General features: G+C 32.2%; 1 protein-coding gene across 2 annotated transcripts; it reads right to left on the reverse strand.

The window, feature by feature from the left end:
* Positions 1-4,417: 4,417 nt before the first annotated feature.
* LOC139521183 (uncharacterized) lies at positions 4,418-13,506 on the reverse strand. Of its 2 annotated transcripts, none has more exons than XM_071314505.1 (12): positions 13,100-13,506; positions 11,888-11,996; positions 11,044-11,275; positions 9,453-10,784; positions 8,947-9,108; positions 8,230-8,403; positions 7,729-7,938; positions 7,368-7,433; positions 6,530-6,997; positions 6,171-6,254; positions 5,528-5,674; positions 4,418-5,082 (listed from the first exon to the last, which is right to left on the reverse strand). In XM_071314505.1, exons 1-12 carry the CDS (start codon positions 13,345-13,347, stop codon positions 4,715-4,717), a joined length of 3,600 nt encoding a protein of 1,199 aa, XP_071170606.1. In that variant the 5' UTR covers positions 13,348-13,506; the 3' UTR covers positions 4,418-4,714. The 2 variants fall into 2 exon arrangements, with proteins under 2 accessions (XP_071170606.1, XP_071170615.1); XM_071314514.1 differs by lacking the exon at positions 13,100-13,506 and adding an exon at positions 12,684-13,059.
* Between the last annotated feature and the right edge of the window lie 1,567 nt (positions 13,507-15,073).

The following is a 15,073-nucleotide window of genomic DNA, read 5'->3' on the forward strand; positions in this document are numbered from 1 at the left end:
GGGAAATGGGGTTCCTCCTAGAATTAACGGTGATAAGGTACGAAGTGAATAGTCCCGAGATTACTGGGTACAAGTCAAATCGGCACCTGGTCAAATCGGCACCCATAGAAAAAGTCAAATCGGCACCTGGTTAAATCGGCATCTAGTCAAATCGGCACCTATTTAAAATTCAATTCGGCATGCAATAATACTTGATATAATATATTATATGGGATTGGGACTATTTAAGTTTGTAATTTAAGTATACTAGCATAAAAGTCCCCCACGGTCCCAGCTTGTCTGGCAAATCAGCCGTCGGACATCAGAGTAATCTCGAACTATGAAGTGAAATACCTTCTCTCTCTCTCTCAGTGACTGCTGTGGAAAGTAAACTTGGAATTGATAGCACACAAATAAAACACAATAAGTACATTGCTCGTACACTTGTATCCGGGATTAGCTTTTTTTAAAGTTGAGTGACTATATATTCAGATTTATATTACCTTTGCATGTGCAGTTGAATTAGTTTTGAAAATAATAATATCCAGCTGTACCAGGCCTTGCGGTCATAAAACTTTCGAGTCAGTTTTGTTGCACTGAGCAAAGTTTTATGCCTTAAAGGCCATAGTCCAAATAATTATGACTTCTTGGAAGGCTATTATAATTTTTTCTTTCCGACGTCGAAGTAAGGCGTACAAAAAAAATATAATAGCCTTTCAAGACGTCATAATTATTTGGACTATCAAGGCCAGGGCTGCCAAAAATGCGTGAGACTCACGCATGTTCATGCTTTTTTGCAGCAGTATCCTTGGATCAATTTTTTCCTCTTTGATCTTTTCTTTTTTGGCCAAATCTCACGAATTTGCTTAATGAAAAGTTGGCATAACTGCTATACATGTGTCAATGAAAACTATATGGCAATCGTATCCCTCAGAGCATTCTGCTCTTTGATTATCTTTTACATATAAAAGGATAAATAAATATCGTAATTTGAACTGTGAACTGTGTACATAGTGCTCATAGTGTAAATATATTGATGGATTAATATTCTATACTATTGCGGTGGTGGAACTACTTTTATTGTTTTACTCCATATAACGGAGGTGTGCCTATATTGGCAGAAATTCATTGGATACAGATACAGATTGCCCGGATAGTGACAGGACGGTTGACCGGACGAGATATAAATAGTCATAACTTTTTTGTTCTTCGGTAGATTTGTTTAATATTAGTAGACCTTAAAGATATTAAAATATTTTTTATGAAAATCAAATAAAAAAAGTGAAAAATAATATTTTTGAGTAAATAAAGTTGACCGGACGGTATTCACACTCGCCGTTATACGCTATACATATATTCCTCGACAACATGTGTTAACATCTCTTTTGTTTTACAATATTTGTCCATAAAATTCAGGAATCTGTGAGAATAATGAATATTAAATACGACAATATAAACTTTATAGTAAAAAGAAATGTTTTTTCTGCTGAAAAAGTTGACCGGACGGTATTCACGTTCGCCGATATATGCTTTAAATATATTGAAATGATCAACACAAGTGTTAATATCTTTTTTGTTTTACAATATTTGTCCATGAAATTCAGGAATCTATGAGATTAATAAATATAACATACGAAAATATAAACTTCATGATAAACAAAAATGTTTTTCTGCCAAAAAAGTTGACCGGACGGTGTTCACATTCGCCGATGTACGCGTTAATTATAGGCAGTGGCTATTCGTCCGGCTAGCCGGACAAATAGTCAAAAATGTCTATTCGTCCGGCTAGCCGGACAAATAGGCAAAAATGTCTATTCGTCCGGCAAGCCGGACAAATAGCATTTATACGGTATTTTGCTATTTGTCCGGCCAAAGATAGGAACAATTTTTATTATGATTCATGAAGTTATGCCTTATTTTTAAGGAGATAAGTAAAGGCTGATAAGTTCGGAGAAATAAAGATTCAAATAAAGTCTAACATAGTTTAATGAAAAAGAACACATTGAAAAACCTAGACGGTTGATTTGATCACCTATCGGACTTTTATATTCATATTTATACAGACTGAGCTCGAAAGTCTAGTTCATGCTCATAACATGTCATGGTAAATTTCTGAAAAGCATGTTAAAGTTACCAATGGAACTAAACAGTACATCTTCTATCAAAATAAACGGAATTTAAAAATGTGTCAATTTGGCAGGAAAAGAAAATAACGTTATATATATCTAATTTTAAATCTCGGGTGCATGCACTTGCATTTAATTGTCTCAATTAAAAGCTACAAACCATTGAATGCAAATGAACTTTCTTCAGAATATACAGCTTAATTGTTATAATATCTATGACTTTTAGGGAAATCGGAACCTCAATTACCTCTCCAATTTAATATATCCGCTTGTGTGTTATATGCAAATAAAGATATGTATACACATTGAGCACTCTTGAACATGTTTAATTTCGCCACTTTTTTCATGTGTCTGTCTTAGTTAGGAGCCTGTTGTTCAGTGGTTGCCGTTAGTTCATGTCTTCTTCATATTTTTCAAGTTTGATGTCAGATATAGCCAACCATACCGTCTGGGTTGTTCTCATTGTTGAAGGCTGAACGGTTGCCAATAATTGCTGACATTTACTTTAAAACTTTGGTGGACTGTCCTCATTGGCAATCATACCACATCTCCTTATTTTTTTTAATAAAGTTTGAAAGGAATTGAAAGTAAGTGAAACATGACAACATGGGACACTGTATGACTATAGGTGGTAGAGAATATTAACACGTCATGGGTTTTTTGGTAGTTCAACCCCTTCCGATTCATAACCATTTAATGTTTTATATTCGAAACTTTTCCTCATAAACATAGAGATTTCATCATGTTCATGGTTGGTGCCTTTGTAGCAATGCCATCCCTTTAGTTTTAATCAATTTTTTCAAAGTTGTTCTAATAAAAGCTTCAATGCCTGGGCCAAATTTGTTTTTGTCTTTAGACTGACTTATTATATTGGCATGACAAGATAATGTATAGCAGTATCCATGTATGACATATCATATTTATCTTGACCAAAGACAAATATGTTTAAACTAAAGACGGCACGATCAAAATATTTGATTTGTTTATGTAAGGATTTGTATATAGAGATGTTACAAATTCTTGTTGTAGGCTTTTGATATTTATCGCATGGATGCTACAACTCAGAACAAAGTGTTCCATGGCATTTAAGATTACCTCTTAACTTGACCTTCAAGTTTAAATAATTTATCTTATGTCCACTCCGAAACCATATTCTTGCTAGATAAACCAGAAAGAAAGCAGGTCTAAAATGCCTACCAATTCATCTGACAAAGGTCAAATGGGAAACAAATATGAAGTCATTCTGATCAGTATTTTCTAGGAAAAGTGTACATGTATTAACACATAGTATTAAACATACATGTATATGCCAGGAGCCTCTGGCCTTTGTTAGTCTTGTATTATTTTAATTTTAGTTTCTTGTGTACATTAGGAAATTAGTATGGCGTTCATTGTCACTGAACTAGTATATATTTGTTTAGGGGCCAGCTGAAGGACACCTCCGGGTGCGGGAATTTATCGCTGCATTGAAGACCTGTTGGTGACCTGCTGTTGTTTTTTTTATTTGGTCGGGTTGTTGTCTCTTTGACACATTCCCCATTTCCATTCTCAATTTTATATATATATATGAAAATCTATTAAATGGCCAACTGGAAGTTGGTGTCTGAAAATTTTGAAATGAGGTCAAGGACAATGAACAATAATTTAAAAGCTATAAGGCATCTGTATGCAGGATATAAAATGAGGTATCAAAGTCTTATACTTTCTGAAATATACATCTTAAAACAAACAGCTTAAGTTGTTGCCACTTGATAAGCATCAACTTGTCTCACATAATGTGACTCTACACATGTGAGGCAATACATACATCCAAAAGAAGGATTTTGACAGTTTGGTCCAGATTGGCTCAGTGTACATTTACAATGCACATGACCTATTAATTGTGCTTTATACAGTCACTGATCATATAAAGCTTTGTTTTTGGTGTATATAGTATGCAAACTAGGAACATATGAAGATCATGGACAGACAAATGGATGTTGGCTCGTTGGCAATTATACCACATCTCCTTATTTTTATATAGATGGACAGAAAGATTCCTATAATACCATAAAAAAAACTTTGCTTGCAGAGGGAAACCATAACAATTTATTTCAAGACATGTAAATTTATTTTATATGAAGTAGTTAAATTCAAAGAAAATAAAAATACTATCAATAAAATTAACATCAAATATCATATTAAACAATCATATGTTATAAATAGCAGCATATATAGTATATACATGTATACAAGATCAAATAATAGTAAGAAGTGATAAAAATACAAATACAAAAAAAATGGAAAGCACAATGTTTTAAATCATTAAGAAGAAACTTATCAATTTTATTGAAAAAGTAGCTATACAATTATGGCGATACATACTTAATTGGGAAAAAATACAAAGATCCATTGTCATCACAAGCGTCTGCACAAATATTTGGTAAGACAGGCTTTACTAACCATAAATTTCAAATGACGTTTTCTAGTAGTATTCATTGTTCTTTACTTTATCAAATAAAAATACTATTGTCTGAACTAAACTGATACCCTTTAAGCAAAAAATGGCAGACATAATGAGGAACAATATGATACATGTATATGCTATTGGATATAATTTTGATGAATCTTTATTTATTGATTTGCTTACATTTTTTACAATACCAATGTTTAGCTTTTGGAACAGTTTTCAAAAATACACATGGCAAGTGGTTCCATCCTAGACATGATGAGCACTTAACAACATTAGTGGTCAAATTCAAATCCATAGTGCATGAACCACATTTGTGAAATGAGTTTTCTTTGTTTCTCATAACTACACTCATGACATCAATCATTGCTTCTTTTGTAAAAAACTTTTCAACGATTAATAGGTCTACACTGTCATCAACAAGAGCACTTGAAAAAGCAAGGTCCTGTACTTCATTTTGAAAAACTTTTTCTTTATTCTCAAAAACTGTTTTTCCTTTTTCATCTCCCAGAATCCACTGTAATATTGCTGTAAAAGAAAATAAAACATGTAATATTTTTTTTTAAATGTCATAGAATATCAAAGCCAATATTCTTTATACATTCAAGACATACACTTTATTTCATCTAAAACAAAATATTGCTTTTCATAAACAACATGAAATGCTTCAATAGAAAACTGTGACCAGCTCACATTTTCATTTTTCAAAACTTTAGATAAAAAACATTATTTGGAATATACTTTTAAAGCTTACGTCATTATGAAATTATTTATTACATGTATAGTCACTTGTTGATGTGAGCACACATCTATTTTATGAGACTAGCTTTAACCAGAACCATAATCTGTCAAACTACCTTTAACCAAACACTAATCTCATATTGAATAGACATACAAGTACATTTAAAAAAATAAGTCTAAATATTTTTTTTTTAAATTACCCTTTCATAATTTGAATTAGAGCAAACATTACCTAATTCTTTTATCCCACTACTTTTCTTGAAGAAAGGCTGAAGGTGATGTCTCTTTGATTTCTTTGTTATACCAATAACAGTTTTCTCACTGCCTTTTGGTCGTCCTTTCCTGGATAACTTTGGTGGATACTTTATGTCACTGAGTACTGAAATATTATGCAACAAATACTATAACATGTGACAATTTGACTTACAAGTGCTTAGACATAATTAGGAATGTGGTATGATGCCAATGAGACAACTATCTATAATCTAAATGTCACCAATTAATTTTTCAACCAAACATCTTATTTTCAGTCAAAAGGCCACTTCACAATTAGGTTGGTAAATTGAATATGGGGACAGATTTGTTTCATATTTATAAAATATTATAGCACATAAAAAAACTTCATATCTTCTCCACTTGGTTAAAATCTTCATAAACAGTTTCTAGTTTCTTAATGTATGTAAAACTGTATTTATAACCTCTTAACCTAATACACTGTAACTACAGTCTATGATTTAATAATGAGAGGAGAAATAAATTAATGTTAAGTAAGAGAAGGAAAAGCTAAACAGTTATTTTTGATGGCTCGTGTCAAATTCTTATAAAATTATTACTTACAAGACACATACTTATTTTTGCATTCTTACATTACTTACCAATAGGTTCAAAGTTTTCTGTACCATCATCAGATAAACATGTTTTTCTTACGTTCTCTGTATCTACTTCAAGATGTATTCTCTCTAAAAAAAAATTCCAGGATTTATATGATGTCTCTTTCTTTAAGATAAAGGTATGTTGAAAATAATTTAAAACACATAAAAACTGAGCTTAATTTTCCCCACACATTGATTTTTCAATTAAAAAAAGTTCATTGTAGTAATCTGTATTTGGTATCATTAATTATTTAACTACATATATTAGAACTCTATGTTTATCAAAAATAAGTTTATTCATTTTTTTAAGCATTAGCTTGTAATAGACTCTCTAAAAATATGAAAAGTGCACAAGTACAAACCTTCTGCAATATCAGTTTCCTTGTATTCCAGAACAAATGTTATTATATTGTGTATCAAGCTAGCTACATCAGGTGTTTTAAAACTTATTTCTTTGTACGAGTTGCATAGAAATGTAGCAAATATTGTACGTTGTTTTTCAGTCAACTTTCTTGTTTTATCTATATAATCTTCCACAGCTGAAACTGGGTTTCCAATTTTTGGTAAAGATTTTTTATGTCCACCTCTGATTATGAAGTCTTTAATTTCTTTCTCCATATTTTGTGTTTTGATTAATATTTTCTCAAATTCTTCTTCTGTAAACTTCAACAAATCGTCACCAATTTTTTCAACAAGATTTGAGCCATGACTGGAAATTTCATCTATTCTAGGCTTCTTTGTTTGTTTATTTTTCACCCTGTTAGGATTTGAGGTATCACTATTCTTTCTCTTCATATTTGAATTGGTCTGATTATTCTTTGATGTTTTGCCTAAAAAATAAAAGTCATTAAATTATGGAAGCTCAAACAAACAAATTGTTCACTTTGTAGTATTTTTGCATCTACATGCCCATTGTATTTTTTCAGTTTTATAATTTACATTAATTAGTATTAGAACCCCATGAAAAAATATTCATGCTTGGAAGTTTGTCCTTATACTTGGTTGTGAGGTATATAATAATATATATTCATGAAAGGTTATGTATGAACTAATGTCAATGAGACAGAAACCAACAACAAAAAATACCAGAAGACAAATCAACAAAATTGTATCATAAATCTTATTATATAAATGCACTGATACAGTAATAGTGAAATGTTTAAAATCTAAAAATAAAGATAACATATAAAACAAACTTACCTTCTCCTTTTTTAGAAGATATCAGAGGAGGGAATTCTTGTGCTTTTATACGCTTCAAGTGCTGATCTAAAATAGTAAAATAATCTCATTTTATGACAAAGAAGCATTCTGTTACTGAATAAAAAGTCACTGCTATGATAAATGTAAAAGCCAAGACAGAAAGGAGTTCAAAGTGAAGCTTAAGACCAAATATCAATAACTCAAACTAACAAATACAAGTAGTATCTACTTGATGGTATATTTCAAACAACTCATCCATGGATGGTAAAAGAAAAAAAAGTATTAGGTAAAGCTCAGAAAAATTTTGCACACTAATTTTAAAAAATAAAATTAAAGTTAGACTGGAGACTATGTTTCCTACCTTCTAAGATTCTTATGGTGCTTTCAACAGTTAACCAGCCCTCATATGTGAAATATTGTTTAGCATGGACTTGAGTAGTCAGGTTTAAAATTGATTCTGCATATGGTAGTAAATCTTGCCATATAACTTGAACCTCATCTTCATCGATCTTTGATGAACCTCTTTCTGCTCTTATAACTGCAGCTTTGTCTGCTATTTTGAATAAAAAATCTGAAAATATCAAAATTATCTATTAATACAAAAACAATAGAGTTATTCAGAATGCATTTATTTTAAAAAACAAAAAATTAAGACTAAGATCAACATGAAAGTAATATTTCATAGGATTTCTATTTTTGATTGTTTTTTATTTGTTTTGAATTACAGTAACTATCAAGAATCTTTTAAATGACCATTAGGAATAGTATATCCAATAAAATCATTTTAACAATAATGTCTTAATCCTCAGAGGCAAATAAGTATCATGTTTAACTTGAATTAATTTTCCTTTATATTCAATACCTTGAATGACGGTTGCATCAGGTGCATCTAAATCCCCTTCATTATTTATCCTACTTGTTGAAGGCAAACATATTGGATCTGTTTGTTGTTGCAGTATAACTGTTGTAGAGTTAGTACTTTTACCAGCATATTGTCCATCTTTCCTGCTATAAATTGGATCTGCCTCATGATTATCTGAAAATAATAGCATGCATATATGCATAATTTCATAATGTCGTAGAAGTTAGAAAAGAATTACAGGTTCCAGCCCTGGCGCCAGAGAGGAACTTAGTTATGAATCAAATCTACTCTAACATAGTTAGGTTGATTTTCTAGGCACTTTATTCATAATATATTTGATTTGTTAATTTTCAAATTGATTCATGCCAAGATAGAATGAATGTTGATTGTTGCTATTTTAGACCATGTATATTTATTGTTGCTTGCTTAATGTTCAATGGCAGTTATGAACATTCAGGATGAGAAATTATAGAAGTATAGATGTATGAATAAAATATATAAAAACTGTTCTGCAGTAGACACTTATCTCATTATATTGGGAGAGGACATCTCTAATGTTGTTATAACTTGTGTCCAATCCCTTTTGTTACTTTTGCAAATAATATGTTTAAACATTATATTTGTTAGCAAAAGAAAAAACATGTAGTAACCACTGACAATGAAGCACACCTTTATGATTATTGATATATACCAAAACAGTTTAAAAAAAGTTAAAACCTTGTTCGTGCATATCATTCCCAGAAATTGGTGTACTGCTATCTGCTGTACTGCTATATGCTGTACTGCTATATGCTGTACTGTTATCTGCTGTCCTGTTTGCAAACCCTGGTTGGTCACATCCACTTAAAACATGTAGAATATCTTCACTGATTGAAATATCTAAAAATGAAAATAATAGTACATGTAGCAGTAGGTATTATTTTAGAAAGTTAAATTAAAAACATAAATACCAATATTGCATGAAAATAAAAATTGAAAAAAGCTACCATCAGAACATGGCATTGATCACAGCGATACTTAGTACTATAAAGGACAACTAAAAATATCTGTTTTTTTTTTTAATTTTGAAAAAGATTTATGTTATCAGCTATGCAGTATTAAATGTACATGTAGGGAAAACTTTGAATAATTTTTCTCATTCTGATTGTTATTCTATAAAAAAAATATAGGCTGTTCTAATAAAAGTACAGATAAATGTACATGTAATATATATGAACATTTACCTGATATTATACTATTGCCTATTGATCTCCAGCTAGTCAGTAGTTGATTTAACTGCTCTATTCTCTTCTTATATTCTACCATTGATACTTCAGCACACAGGGATGCAAGCTGGTTTGTTATAACTGATGCTTTTCTGTACTTTTGATGTTCTGACAATGGCCCATTTTTCTCTTTCACAGTAGAACAGATAACATGTCCTTCCACACTTTTGTCTGTTGACAGCAATCTCATTTTTTGTCTATAATAAGAAAGTGTCCATCTCATGCTGCAAAGTGATGCATCAAACAAATCTAGGCCCAAAAATAACCTTGTAACAAGGATATGTTCACAAGGAAGTGACATTGATCTGTTAAATATACAGGAACATTTTTTGTCATTCAATGCAATTTTTCCATAAGAATCCTCATAATACAGAATTCCAGTGTCTTCTTCTGTACTAATTTGCATTTTTTGACACTTTTTGATATTTATCAAAACAAATTTTGCAGCATAATCTGTCAAATAGGTGATGTACTTTTTCTCAGGGGAGTCGTCTTCAAACTGACAAACACGTGCTTTTTGCAGTTCAACTGCTCCTGCAAGGTCCCTTTCATTTCTTAATGTTCTAATGAGAGGTCGAAACTTGTCAAAAAAGTCATCTAGGGTTGCATTGGTACACACAACAGATTTTAACTTCTGGTTAAAGCTTTCTAGTCTGTTATTGGTAGCATTTAAAAAGGTTCCTTCATCTAATTGCATACCTGACACCCATTCTTTTCTAATTCCATGCCAGTTGCTTTTAATGTATCCAATGACTGCTGAAGGACACACCTCTTCTATTTCCTTGTACACCTCCTGATAGTCGTCCTCAGTTCTACTGTAAACAAGTTTCTGGATTAGTTCTAGTGCAGCATTTCTTTGTGAAGAAGTTATTCCCATCTTTTCTACTGTTATTTCACGTCGAAATATTTTCAGTACATGAAATCTACAAATTAGTAGAGAACTATGAGGAAAAACTGATCTGAATGTCTCTCTTTCAATAAAGTCTTTATCAGCCATTATCATTTTCATTTTCTGATATGATGGATTAAATTTTTTGAATAGGTTCCCCATGTGATCAACAAGCTGTTGTTCTTCAGCTGCTAAGAAACAAAGTCCAGCAATTTCTGACTGTCCCATACTGTCTTCAACAAGAAAGACATATAAAGGCATTCTTAGATTATTCACCTTAAATGTAGAATCAATGAAGAGAATTTCTGGGTAATTTTCAAAGTTTTGCAGCATTTCCTTGTCCTGGTAAAACAAACCTTGCAAAACATTATCCTCTGATGCAAACAATTCAACTATTGTTCCTGAAATAAAAATATAACTAGATATAAAACAGTGATATTATGCTGGTATTAAACTGTATATTGACGAAATAAATAAAACTGAAAAATTGGCAGAGTCATCATACATGTATACTGGTACTGTTTCATGTTGTCTTCCTTGATAAGCAAAAAGGTAACAGACATTATCAATCAGTTAACTATGAAAATTAGGCTAAAATTTAGATTTTGAAAAATAAAATGGGTCATGATAATTCAATTAATGTCACTTTTAAATAGTTACCATGGTCAATGAGGAGTTTCTTTACCAAGCTAGCAACATCATGACATTTTGATCTGTTTTTGATAACTGTTTGCAAATTGGTAATATCTTTGAGTGATACTTTTTTCCCAGTCTTCTGTTCAAGATGGTCTCTCAACAGCTTCTTGTTTACTTTGAGAGAGATCAAGGACTCTGCCTCCTTAGTCATTTCCTTTGGAAGTCTTCTTTCTCTTGGCAGTTGTTTAAACAGAGCCTGAAATAAATAAAACCACACCATGTATTTTTACCACCACATTTTCAAACTATTTCTGCATCATACATTGCATGCTATGAGTAAAATCTTATGTTGAACTACTTTAGTGAACTTAAATATATTTCTTTTTTTCTTCGTTCGTTCTTTTCTTGTTTTCTTACACCCCTATCCCAGGTAAGGGGAGGGTTGGTATCTTGCTAACATATTTAACCCCATAACATTCAGTAGGTGTGTGCCTGTCCCGAGTCAGGAGCTTGTAATGCAGTTGTTGTTGTTCGTTTATGTGTAATATATTATTTTTTTCATTCATTTTTTTTTTACATAAATTAGGCCGTCAGATTTTACTCCTTTGAATTGTTTTACATTGTCATTTTGGGGCCTTTTATAGCTGACTATGCAGTATGAACTTCCTCATTGAAGTCCATACAGTGACCTATAGTTGTTAATTTCTGTATCATTTGGTCTTTTGTGGAGAGTTATCTCATTTGCAATCATACCACATCTTTTTAGATATAAACCTAGTCATTTAAGATTGGCATGTACATTATTAGTTCATCAAAAGAAAGTGGATTAACATTAGACTGTAAACAATTGTAACATTTACATGTTTACCTCAGAAGTGTCATGATTATGGCCATTGTTAATAGACTTCAATTCTAGGTAGTGTCCATCACTTGACAACAGGAAACTGATGCTGGATGAGCAATGCTGCCTAAATGTCCTGAAATGATAAGCAGCAAAGGATTAGAAATGATCATGGAAAATATTCATTTGAAATTAAACAATGCATGCAGATCATAGTCGGATCCAGCCATTTTAAAAGGGGGTCCAAACCCAGAGTAAAAAGGGGGGGGTCCTCCAACTATATTATCCCATTCAAATGCATTGATCGTAAAAAAAGGGGGGTTCCAACCCCCCTGGATCTGCCAATGCAGATGAGAAGCCCCGCGACACTGTGAATAATTTTTTGCACAGAACCATGCACATTCATGAGGGGGGATAGGAGGGGTCCTGATCCCGAAATCCCGGGCTTAAAAGCACTAAATCCAAAGGTTCCGAAATTAAATAAAGTAAATCCTGACATCCCGAAATCCGAAATAAAGAATTCCAGGATCATGAAAGGGTCAATCTCGAAATGCCAAGCCGATCCCGGAGTCCTGATAAAGGTCCTACCCCCCCCCCCCTCATTCATATTTCATATTTGTAATTCTGTATCTGAATGTATTTTTTACATACAGATGTACACGAAATGAAGAAGTTCATACATTTATAAAGTTCCATAGACTTAATTCTCATATTAAAATGTGCAATACCAAACGTTCCAGCGGGAAAGTTTGAGCACCCCATCCCCCTTTCCTTCTTTTCGTTTGGTATAAAACATGCTTAGTAACATAAAAGTATGCAAAACCATTATGAAAGCTCCATAAAGGGATCGTTTCCTGGGTCCCGTCCTTAGACTAAATATGCTTTTCCATCTCTCAGAATATGTAAACAACATTATTTTGCTGGCGGATATCGTTAGTTTCTTAAAATCTTTGATCAACTACGGATGCAAACACGTCCTGTTCCGTAAATTTATTTTTGGGGTATTATATGTATGCTTATTTAAGACAAATTTCGAACTATATTCAGGCTTGTTTTTTTTGGGGGGGGGGGGAGAAAGGGGGGGGGGTAAAATAAGATGAAAATATAAAAATAAAAATTGGTGGGTCTCATTTACCAAGAAAAGTTTTTTTTTAAATCCGATAGCGTTAGATCTTGGTTTTAATAAAAAGTAGGAATTTAAAACCATTAACAATTCTTAAAAAAAAACACTTTAATTACCTTTGATTTGGTCTTTTTCCCGAGGAACAATTTTTATGCGTTTTGCCTCCTTGTATACATGCAAAGGTAATAGAGTAAAACAGCAATTCTGGCTTAATATTCCGTTTTATACCTCTTTTTCGTGCAGCTGCTATAGTTCTTGAGTCTCTCCGATAAAAATTAGTATTGGTAGCAATTTCGTATTCCCTTATTTTCTTCAAAACATCTTCAAAATCATAAAATCGGTCTCCATTTCTTAAAACATCCATCGCGTACGCGCGTTTGCAATCCGATACTTCATCCGGGGACTTAATCGCCGCATGATACTGCTGCTGATATCAAACCTTCGCGCACGCGCATATTTGATTGCCGGACGAATAGACATTTTTGACTATTTGTCCGGCTAGCCGGACGAATAGACACTCCGTTAATTATATTGAACTTATAAAAAAAAAAGTGTTAATATCTTATTTGTTTTACAATATTTTTACACGAAACTAAGAAATCTACGATATCAATAAATACTTGATATGAAAATATAATTTTTATAGTAAATAAGAATGTTTTTCTTCAAAAAAAGTTGACCGGACGGAATTCACATTTGATGATATTGATGCTTTAAATATATTGAGCTGATCGTCATATGTGAAATATCTCTCCATGCTTGATGAAATTAAGGAATCTGTGAGATTAGTAAATATATTATACAAAAATATATACTTTATAATAAAAACTTTGAGCCCAACATGTTGACTTGAGTAAGTTCACCAGCACACTAAAGGACCTGATATTTAAAATATTTATTATTTAATTAGATTACTATCTAATTTTGCCACCTGTTGTTATCACCAATCAAGCCAATAATCATGTCATTTAAGTTTTCACACCTTATAGACATCAAATACCTGTAATTGAATTAACTTATTTAATCAGTTGGCAATTAGAATCCAATCAAAGATTACAGTGAATTGAAAAGAATACAAAACATTTTCCGAAACCTGACCATGGCGAGGATTATTTATTTTTGAAAAAATCAGCTCTGACCATTCCATCAACACAAAAAATAGCAATGACATAATAAATTATATATGACGTTTATCATTCATGCAAATTTTCGCGTATTTTAAACTCTTTTTTAGACCACAAAAATTCCCACAAAAGTTATTTTGCGAATTATTTGTTACGTCTGACACGCATATTTTTGACGTTTTGGCAACATTTGTATCATTATTTGAAACTATTATGAAAAGTTAAAGAATATTTTTTTATATTTTTTGGAAACAGTAATACCTGCCTAATCTATAGATATAAATTTCATAAAGCTGAACTATTTAGATTTCATAGAAGAGTTATTTATCAAATTGCTCTGTCGTATTTCAATGCATTGACGCTATTACGTGCTTAACGTCATTATAGAATTCGTTTCTACTGTATCCAGGGGCTTAACTATAGATTCTTTTAAAAGTGAGGCAAAATATATTCGCCATAAGGTGAGGGGTCTGGCTGCCGTTCAAGACCCCCAGAAGCTCTGTAAAAAAAAATACATAAAAACGTGCACCCCAATAGTTTCTCGGACTCTTAGGAGGCACAATTATTTGAGTGTCCTTTCCCTTGGAACCTCAGTCTCCAAAAACACTCAAAACACCAGTCAAGTTCAAGACATCAGCCAAGTTGAAAACACCAGCCAAGTTAAAAACACATTCAAAACAGAAGGCTGTATCAACACCGAAATCTACTAAGATGGAGGTATGCTGATAATGGCAGTCAAGATCCTCAGATACTTCTTACTGACAGTCCACCTTCCGGCGTGAAGAAAGCAAAACTTGACAAGATTTCTGGGCTTAATGAAAAAAAGAGTTTTTAACACTTGTGTCGATCCCGTTAATATACTTAAAACCAGAGAGCTATAGACTCTATTAGAGTTGCGAATCTCTTGTATCATATGTCTCTGTGAAAGATCGTTAAACGGCAATACCGCATACATCGACGAATGTG

The sequence above is a fragment of the Mytilus edulis genome, chromosome 1 (genome assembly GCF_963676685.1).
Source record: "Mytilus edulis chromosome 1, xbMytEdul2.2, whole genome shotgun sequence".
NCBI lineage: Eukaryota > Metazoa > Mollusca > Bivalvia > Mytilida > Mytilidae > Mytilus > Mytilus edulis.

Coding starts and splice junctions, on each gene's coding strand:
- LOC139521183 (XM_071314505.1), bottom strand. CDS start 13,347: ATGGATGTTTTAAGAAATGGAGACCGATTTTATGATTTTGAAGATGTT. Junction 8,404..8,946: donor GAATGATATGCACGAACAAG/GTTTTAACTTTT, acceptor TATTATTTTCAG/ATAATCATGAGGCAGATCCA. Junction 5,083..5,527: donor TAGTGGGATAAAAGAATTAG/GTAATGTTTGCT, acceptor TTTCTTTTACAG/CAATATTACAGTGGATTCTG.